This window comes from Monopterus albus, unplaced genomic scaffold (assembly GCF_001952655.1).
Source record: "Monopterus albus unplaced genomic scaffold, M_albus_1.0 scaffold277.1, whole genome shotgun sequence".
NCBI lineage: Eukaryota > Metazoa > Chordata > Actinopteri > Synbranchiformes > Synbranchidae > Monopterus > Monopterus albus.
In genome coordinates this window covers 551086-560485 of record NW_018128157.1, presented here as the reverse complement: position 1 = coordinate 560485, position 9400 = coordinate 551086, and the positions used below count along the sequence as shown (strand labels likewise).

The 9400-nt window shown below is 43.5% G+C and overlaps 1 protein-coding gene across 2 annotated transcripts; it reads right to left on the bottom strand.

The window, feature by feature from the left end:
* Positions 1-749: 749 nt before the first annotated feature.
* Positions 750-9394, bottom strand: znf318 (zinc finger protein 318). Of its 2 annotated transcripts, none has more exons than XM_020622307.1 (8): positions 9179-9394; positions 8732-8838; positions 8514-8613; positions 7473-7783; positions 5422-5619; positions 5125-5218; positions 4404-4522; positions 750-3753 (listed from the first exon to the last, which is right to left on the bottom strand). In XM_020622307.1, the coding sequence occupies exons 1-8, from the start codon at positions 9372-9374 to the stop codon at positions 1207-1209; spliced, it is 3672 nt and encodes a 1223-aa protein (XP_020477963.1). In that variant the 5' UTR covers positions 9375-9394; the 3' UTR covers positions 750-1206. The 2 variants fall into 2 exon arrangements, with proteins under 2 accessions (XP_020477963.1, XP_020477964.1); XM_020622308.1 differs by having other exon boundaries at positions 5422-5616.
* Between the last annotated feature and the right edge of the window lie 6 nt (positions 9395-9400).

Sequence of the window (9400 nt, the reverse complement as noted above, 5' to 3'; positions counted from 1 at the left end):
TAGAAGCAAATCACTGAGACTTAAGTCAGACATCTATTTCATTATCGAGGCATTCGCATATAAAAGTGTCAGATTTTAATCTGTCTTATCAGTGTGGCTACAACACCTTCAGTATAGTTTCAGCACAACAGCAACACATTTTTCTACTCATGTCCAACTTCTTTAACAGTGTTTCCAAACAACTGTACAAGAGCTGCATCAAAATACAGAATAAAAATAAATTTGTGTAAATCTAGATCCATGTGATCAACAAACAAAATGTAGAATCTGACAGACATTTTTACTTAGAGTAGCTGCCAGTTTGTCATCCTTTCTGATGTTTAAACAAGGGGGGGTTACCTTCTCAAATCCACACAACCGATAGCTCAAGTTGCAGAAAGATATCAGCTGAGGACAGCACCACTAGACTGTCAGGTGAGTTTGTCCACTATCAGGAGTCAAAGGCTGCAGAAAGACGTACTGTTCCACGTTTATTACATCAGTATTAGATCCCAAGACTTGGGAAGTGAAGTCTGTTTCCTCTTACTTGAATCTGAAGTTTATCCTAACTTCAGATTCAGATTCAGAGCACACCCGACCTTCTTTGAAAGTTAGATTTATTTATTTATTTTTTTGGAGAAAACAGATACCCACCCCCTTCAGCAGAGAAATGTGAAAACAGCCTGTTAATAATAACAAACTGCACATCCACAACAGTCAGTACAGTGGAAGGATGATATTTATCGGATATAAAAACAAGAAAAAACACATTCTGAGTAGAGTGGGTCTTTAATAATCAGCTGATGATTGATTTTCTGTTGACTGATTATTGGAGCTCTACAGTGGACCTCTAAAACACACAAGCAAAGGACCAATACTTGTTAGCAACATCAATTAACTGTTAGATCTGGTACCTTCAGAGGAAATGCTTATGATATGAAAGATCCTTTGAACTAGACTAAAAGCAACCAGGACCTGGATCCACAGAGATCAATGTAATCCTTCAGAAAGCTGAAAACTGGAGACGACAGAACAAAGAGGTTTCACTAAATGTTAAACAAGTGAAGGATAGTATATCAAAAGTCTCAAGTCCATCAGCGCAACGTCTTTCTCATCACTTCCAGATGCCTTCAAAGTCCAGAAAATTTTTGATAAAGACTGAGCTGTGTGATCTTCTGAACCTCCAGGATACATGAGTGGTTTACCAGAATATAGTCCATTCAGCTTTTACTCAAAGTTAAAATCATATTCAAAGTCCAGGGAGGTCATGTCAGAGGGAAGGCCTAGGGTTTCAGGGGTGACCTCTGCCACCTGAAGATGTTCCTCAATGAGTACCCCCTCCTCTGGCTGTGAGCCAGAGCCAGGATCGGACATGGCCAGCCCCTTTTGGTCTGAAGTTGCAGAGTCAGAGTCTCCTGAAGCCAGCTCAGGTTCTGGCTCAGATTGGCTCTGCTGCTGTTGCTGCTGCTGTTGTTGGCGCCGGGTTTGGTATCTGGTTTGGCGGACAGGGCGGGGGGCAGGTGGGGGTTTCTTTGTTGGAGTTGTCTTGCCTCTAGTTTTAGGGCCTGGTTTGGGTTCAGATTCTGGAGCCGTGTCAGACTGGGTCTTTGGAGAAGACTCGGGCTGAGTGTCCTGGTCTGGTTTGGGTACAGGTTCTGGAAATGTGTGAGGCTGAGTCTCTGGATGGGACTGGGTGTCCAGGTTTGGTTTGGGTTCAGACTGTGCCTCAGTTTGGATTTCAGGAATGAATTTGGACTGGGGCGTTGCGTTTAGCTCGGCAAGCCTGGACTGTGGGGCCATGTGGGACTCAGATTTAGCAGTCAAGGACTGGTTTTGGGGTACACTCTGAGCCTCAGACGGAGCTGGTAAAGACAGTTTTTGTCTGGCCATTTGCGAAGTAGTTTCAGATTCAGCCACTTCTGGTGTTGAGGCTGGGCTATGCTGTAATGACCAAACTGATGAAATTTGAATGTTACATTTTGGTTGAGTTTGGGGACCTTGTGGAGAACTATCTGAGTCATGTTGTAGAGATTTATGGACCTCAGCTGGAGGTTGGGACTGGGTTTTGGACTGGGGGAGAGGCTGTGGTTTTGGTGTTTGCGGGGCTGGAAGTGGACTTTTATCAGCACTCCTCCCAAAAGCTCTGGTATCTGTTGCTGGTTTGGTGATGGAGGAAGGACCTGACTGACTAATACTGCTGTAAAAGATTCCAAATAAGTCCTGGGCTTTGGCTGCAGCCAAGTTACTCTTAAGTTTCTCAGACTTCTGAGCTCCATCACCCATATTCATGAAAGGGGGAGGCTTGACAAACACTGTATGAGTCTGCTCACTTTCTGGAACACCGGGAGCTGCCACATCAGACACAATCTTTACCATTGCTGGTGGTGCAGGTTTAGCCTTGGATGGCTCAGGAGTAGCTTCAGATGGTGGAATGTTTGCCTCAGACAGCACAGGCTTTGTCTCAACAGGAGCTGGTTTAGAAATCACAGGTGAAGGTTTAACCTCAAAAGCTGCAGGTCTAAACACCGGTGGCAGAGGGTTAGCCTCAAATGGCTTGGGGACCAAAGGTACAGGCCTAGCCTGGAACGGTCCAGGAGGGTCAGTGATTACTGGCAGTGATTTTGGAGGAGACTCCAGTAAACTGGTGTTTTGGGGTCTGATGGAGAGAAAGGTATTCAGAGGTGCAGGTTTACCCATCATAGCAGTTTTCCTCAGGACTGCAGTGGGCGCTGGGAGGTTGGGCCGGATCCTTCCCCGGTTGGCACCATTGGACACCCATGGAGGAGGCATGTTGTGGTGGCCCGACAGCTTCTGGGCAATCTCCTTAGCAACAGCCATCGACTTTGCAAAAGAATCCTCAACTGGGACTGCTTGCTGCTGGCTTACAGCTGCTTCGTCATCCTTGATGAACTCGGCAGCGACTTTCTCTGCCTCCTTTGCCAGCACGTTCTCCTTTTTCTTCCATGTGAACTTTCCGAATGAAGTGGTTGTGGCCACAGGTGCTGGTTTGCTGGCTTCTAGGCTCTGCTTGCGAAGCTTGGCCCTCATAGCTGGACTGGGTCCACAGAAGATTTTGGGTGGGTCATAGGGTTTTGGTGGGGGTTCAGGCTTGTTGACCTCTGGCTTCCCAGCTGGTTTCGCAGACTCAGGCTTTTTAAAAGCTTCCTTCTCAGCCTTAGATTTCCTTTCATCTTGCTCTTTGTCATATTTGGATCTAAAGTCAGAATATTTACTGTATTTATACTTGTTCTCGTCACCTCTCGGGCCGTATTTAGGATAGTTGTCATATCCGTCATCACTGTCTCTACGATATCGGTAACGATATTCTTCATCTCTGCTGTATTTGTATCGGTCATCCTCTTCTCTTCTGCTGTATTTGCCCCTCTCCTCTTCCTCTCTGCTGTTTCTGTATTTATCATCCTTCTTGCTGCATTTATATTTTTCCTCTTCATCTTTTTTGCTGTAAGAAGGCTTCTCCTCTCCTAGGCTCTTGACATTTTTTAAGTCCTCCCCTTTCTTGGTTGGATTCAGCTTATCACCCTCTTCCTCATTTATAACTTTTGATTTCTCCTCATTCTGAACAGCGTCATCTGCTTCATTCTTTTTCTCTCTGTCCTTTTTGTCCTTTTTGTGTTTGGATTTTTCCTCCTTGTCTTTGCTGCCTTTTTCCTCATCCTCGTGTTTGCGTTTCTTTCCACTTGGCTCTAAGGCCAGTCCTGCCTGGCGGTCCAGATTCCTCCTCTGCTCATAGAATGGATTCTCATACATTTGTTTCTGGTGAAGAAGGCATGAATAGAAAATTTAGAGACAGAACATCAGCCTGACAAACACCAACAATTTGAGGTGGGCCCATTTTAGCTTACAGCATGTATATCAGGAACAGTACATGTCAAAAATATGTTTGAGGCATTTAGAAACGGTCTCCTTTGCAGAGTTTGACAAGTTGATTTCTGCGATGTCACTATTCTTAAAAAAAAAAAAAAAACATTATTAGTGGATACTGATTAATAGGATCGCAGGTCTAATAGCTGGTTGACAAGAGTGGATGTCTACGGCACACAGCAATAGGCTGGATCAGGGTCTGGACTCACACACATAAAGATGAGGACGCTACGTTCACTGGGGCTGCTGGTCTTTGGACGCGGTTTGTGGGGGAACAACACAAGCATAGGCCTCATCCTTTAAACAGATGTTGCAGTTTATTTTTATGCCATTGTGCTGTGAGCAGCACAAGCTACATCTAATGTATTTCTACTGTATTAGGATGAGAGCTGAAAGATATGTCCACACTTGAACAAAGATACTGCTGGAAGAAAGCAAAAAAATGGGCTGTTTTCTTTGGTAATTACAGTGAACTACCCTTTAACACCAAGACATCATAACATCCTCACTGAATCCAACACCTTACCTCAAGAGTTAAATACCTTGTATTTTTCATTGTGAGCATGTGTGGTGACATGCTCTTCTGCACAGATGGCGTCTCCATAAAACTCTTTACACAGCAGGCAGAAGAATCCTCTGATGGGCAGCAGGAACTCCGAACCTGCAGCAAAATACATACACCATCGTTTAAACCCACAGGTGGGGATAAAATAAACTGCCAATCATGTTTACCTGGTGGACGTCTCCATTGCCAGTCCCTATCAGGACAGGAGAAGGTTAGAGCAGTGACACCTGATTATAAAATATTTAAACAAATAGATGAGTTCAGTGGTCGTATTTCTCAGTAGAGACTTATGGAAAAGTGCAGTAACTGCTCAGTGATAACAGGGTTACTATGGCAAATGTAATAAAGTGAGCACAGCTTTTGAGATAATGAGTACCCTAACACACCTGAACTGAGATGTTAAAGCACTTTTCCAAAGGTTACTACAGCACGTAATATTTATTTGAGGATGAAATGAAAAACAAATGAATTGACATCAGAGGTGTCGACAGGAGTCTCCTCTGTGGTTCGATGAGTATCTTTGTTACTTCGTTAGCACTGTTTTCACTAAGAGACAGAGAAACTGCAGCAGAGATCCACAATGAGCTCCACCTGGAAGCAGAGGACGGCTAACAAAATTCAGTGGCTCAAACCACAACTATTGGCAAACAAAGCAGTATTACAATGACATTTCAGGGAAAAAGGTGAACATGTAGTACCTTTGGCGGGTTTCATCAGCTTCTCCTCTGACAGCGTGTTCTTGATGATTTTGGTAGGAGTGGAAGCCCAGGGCCGGTTGTACGGGTCCAGAGTCTGTGATATGAAAAGAAAAATTAAATTCATTAATTAAATTAAACCACCTCCTTCTAAAGCAAAAGCAAGGTCTCAGAGATTTTACCAACTGACCTTAAAAGAAAAAAAACCCTTTTTCTTTTAAGTTTCAGTTAGCTGACACATCTGGACAACAACATTAATAAAATTGGTGTAAGATACGAAGAAACATCTGCTGAACAAACCTTCCGGTGCAATTTGCTGTGCAAGTGCGTGAAAAAATCAAACATAGAACCAGATGTGATGTTACAGTTTTTGCACCAGTGGTTTCCAGCGTCATAGTATTCAAATGGCTCCAGGAGTGGTGTCGGGGCCGGGGTTGGAGTCGGAGCTGGAGTGCTGACTGGCGGCTTGTCAGGGGATGCCCTTGATGCCGAGGTCTGCTAAGAGACAAATATGGAGGAGAATCAACATGGCAGGCAGAGGATTACACAGTGAGGACTCACTCATTGAAACACTCCAGCTTTAAATCTCAGCTCCACAAAATCTGAAAATTAAAAGGTTTCTTACCTTCATCCAGTTCCAGTCTGGAATGCCTTGTGAGAATCCAGCTGTCGCGCTTTTTTATACCGATACCAGCATCGAACTCGCTTTAACGGTTAAGCTCAATTTGTTTTCAAAGCGTCAGAAAAACGAGCACGCTATGATCAATTAAATTCACCAGTTTAACTTATTTCTCTCACTACTTTGTCATGACTATTGGAACTGTAAAGTTAAATTGCTATCTGGGTTATTTTACAGAGCTACCTACGTTCAGACTGCATAACAAGATTAGACAGACAATCTTGTCAACTAAGGTTTACAATATTTAAAACATTTTATACATTTACCAAGACCTGAATTCTCTGTAAACTGAACAGACTGTGGTGGCAATCTTTTGCAAATAAAGGCAACAGTTGCAATCACCAAAAATCGTTTTTGAAAAGTTGGATAGAAAGAAGAAACTCATCCTCGACAGTGGACGATCCACATGTGATACTGTAACGCTGCTCTAGTGCTGGGTATTGAATTTCAATACTTTCATGGCATTCATCTTCAATATCATCGGGTATCGAAAAATGCCTTTCTACATTTCTATTTATTGATCTTAATGTTAACTAAACTTAAGGCTGTGGTAAATAGGTTTTATTTTTTGTCTTTTGGTTATGAAACCGCTTTGAGTGCACAAAAATGTTAAGGAATTGAAAAATAAAACTGAAAAAATGTATCGAAGTATGTAATGCATGTTTGTTTAAGCTGCTTTTATAAAACTGGTTTGGAAAAACATATTGTTTTTGAACCAGTATCAAAGTCAAGGTATTGGTACCAAAGGTTTTGGAATGATACCCAGCCCTACACAGCTCCTACTTAACTTTTTCTTTAAGTAACTGTGTTCACCGGTTAAACTCAACACTTCCTGCACAGACGTCCACATTAAAAGCCTTTCAGTAGTGCAATCCATCCCCTTCCTGACACACTCTGAATGTGACGTGTGTCCAGGAAGTAAGTTTTATTTACGGTACATTGGAAAAACAGCAAAGTAGAAGTGATAGAGTTAATTAATGTAGTGTTGCTGACAGAATTAGTGAAAACATTCCATCAGTCTGTAATTGTCTGTCTGGGCAGTTATTTCAGCTTTACTTTGACAATTAATGCATGTTACAGATGAAGGTTTAAATGTCAAAGCTGCCGGACACAGACTCGTTCACATCTTAGTACATGTCCGACTGCATGAAGGGAAACAAAGTGTTGGAAGACACCGCTGAGTGCGACACTACGACCTGTTTCAGCTAATGCTGAACTGATCACATCCACAGACAAACAGTTGAAAATAAATACAATACAACAAAAGCATCTGGTTCGGGTCAAATTAGTTTAAATGCATCATTAATGTAGCTGCGAGAGATAAACACCCTTGATCACAGCTGAGTACATGTCTAATTTGTTAAATCCATCACATTAATCAGCCAGTTCAGGATTAAGCTTCATCGGCTGTTTCCATCAGAAACCATGTCTGACAGCTGACCACGTCTCTATAAACCCAGCTAAACTAAATCAAATTAATTCTGTTCACAATATTCAATGCACATTTTAAAAAAAGAAAAAGAATTATTGAAAATAGGTTTTAAAAAGTTCTGAGAAATGCCAGAGTAGATGTAGTGCAATAAAGGCTGACAGTAAGGATCCCTAGCTTATGACATCTAACAGTAACTTTCAGTACAATTCCCTGTGTTACCTCCTCTGCAGGTGTTTGTACCTTTATTGTGGAGCTGCTGGACACCTGCCGACCCTCAGGGCTCCTCTCTGCCTCCCGTTTTTTCTTCTCTGGCGGTGGCTCGTCCTCCTGGTCCTCAGCCGGTTTGCTGGTTCTGCGGGATCGGGTGGATGGGCTCAGACCAAGGATGAGTGCCACCTTCTCAATTTCGCTACGTTTCTTCTCGGCAGCCTCGTGCTCCTTGCGGAGGTTGGAGATCTGAGTCATGACCTCCTCCTGGAGGTGGCTGATCTCATGTAGCAAAGGGTCTTTGTGGCCATCCTTCTCCCTGCGCTTCTTCCTCAGGAGCTCACCTGAAAACACAAGGCAGGAAAACACACAAGAAAACATTAAATTAACTCCTTAGGGTGTGATCTACAAACTTATTAAGAACATTTGCAGCTGACGAAATCACACAGGACGTCGAACAATAAAGTATAAAGCCGCATGACTGGTGAGCCAAAACAGTCAAAAAAAAAAAAAAAAAAAAAGAAAAAAAAAAAGAATTTATCAATATTCAGTTAACGATGATCCATCAGAACTGTTCTCTGGAATCACCTACAAGGAATAGGTATAATAAATTATCTTAAATACAATATCAATATCCCAGATAAATTTCCCTCCCAGTGCCTCAGACCTGGTGTGTCCACAGCAGTGTGAACAGACCAGACCACACCAGATAGAAACGATTCCTCTCCAACCTCCGACTGTGTGAGCGCTAACAGAACAGCCAGCTCAGAATCCATGTGGTCGTTTTAACATCTCCTCTTCTGCATATATGGCCTGTCGTCTTCATTTGGCGTCAGCCCCTCACAGACCATGTATCACACCGAGCTGTTGAAGGTTCAAGAGCTCATCTCTACTAAAATTACTCCCTGAAGGGTTGCAGAAACTTGACAAAAACCAACAACAAAAGCACACAGAACCACATAACTGAGGCAGCCATCCACAGCACCATCTGAACAAGGCATTTCTGAAACCAAGCACAAAGCACTATTATTTCTCTGTTATCTGAAATGAGGTGAACCACCTGAGTGAACTCACCTTGCTGCTTCCTGAGGCTCTCCAGCTCCTTCATCAGATATTCCTTCTTCTTCATCCTGATCTCTCTCTCCTGCTTCAGCTTCTCTCTCTCCTCCAGAACCTGAAGACAAAAAACAAGAGAACAGGCTCAATTCCTTTGACAACAGGACTGCTTTACCCTTTACTCCCCATGTATAACGGTTAATGTGTTTCCCTGTGAGATTTAGGAGCCGTGAAACCTTCTGTTTCTGGCTCTCGTTGTTCTGCTCCTCAGACACTCTCCTGTCATGGCTGCTGACTTTGGAACTTTCCTTCTCACCCTCCAGCACAAAGGTCTTCAATGAACCTGAGGATGGAGACACAACAAGACAGCATGAGTAATCATCCAGTCATTCACAGGGCTGAATGGCAATTTTTGGCCTCAGGATATTTCATGGTACTAATTGGTGGTGGTGGTGGTGGTGGTGTGTGTGTGTGTGTGGGGTGGGGGGATTACAGGGCTAAATGTCCAAATACTTGCAGTCTGGACTGTATGCTTTTATCTAAATATAGATTATTCTACAACCTGCGTGACCATCAGCTCCTGTTGTTTCCACCTCGATTTTGTTCTAATATCTCCACCCGCTCAATAAACTATGCCACCAAAGAGAAAAAAAAGCAAAATACCCTTTTAGTGAGTGACTGACCTTTGGCTCCCAGCTCAGGGGCTGGTTGGCTGTAGGGCTGTTTGTATGGCAGACTGGAGGGGAACTCCTCGGGGACGACTGGAGGAGGCAGGGTCATGTTGGGGGGTGGGTACATGGGCGGCCACTGCTGCTGCATGTAGGGCAAGTAGTTCCCATACTGGCCATAACCCGGTGGGGGATAATTGGGGGGCATCATGCTGTGGACCTGTGAGGGGGGGGAGG

What these genes read in the sequence shown, in the direction of transcription:
- znf318 (XM_020622307.1), bottom strand. Translation starts at nt 9,374, where the DNA reads ATGATGCCCCCCAATTATCCCCCACCGGGTTATGGCCAGTATGGGAAC. An exon ending in ACAGCAAATTGCACCGGAAG is followed by an intron (nt 5,219 to 5,421) that starts GTTTGTTCAGCA and finishes TTCATATCACAG; the next exon opens with ACTCTGGACCCGTACAACCG. An exon ending in GCTGATGAAACCCGCCAAAG is followed by an intron (nt 4,523 to 5,124) that starts GTACTACATGTT and finishes ATTTTGCTGCAG; the next exon opens with GTTCGGAGTTCCTGCTGCCC.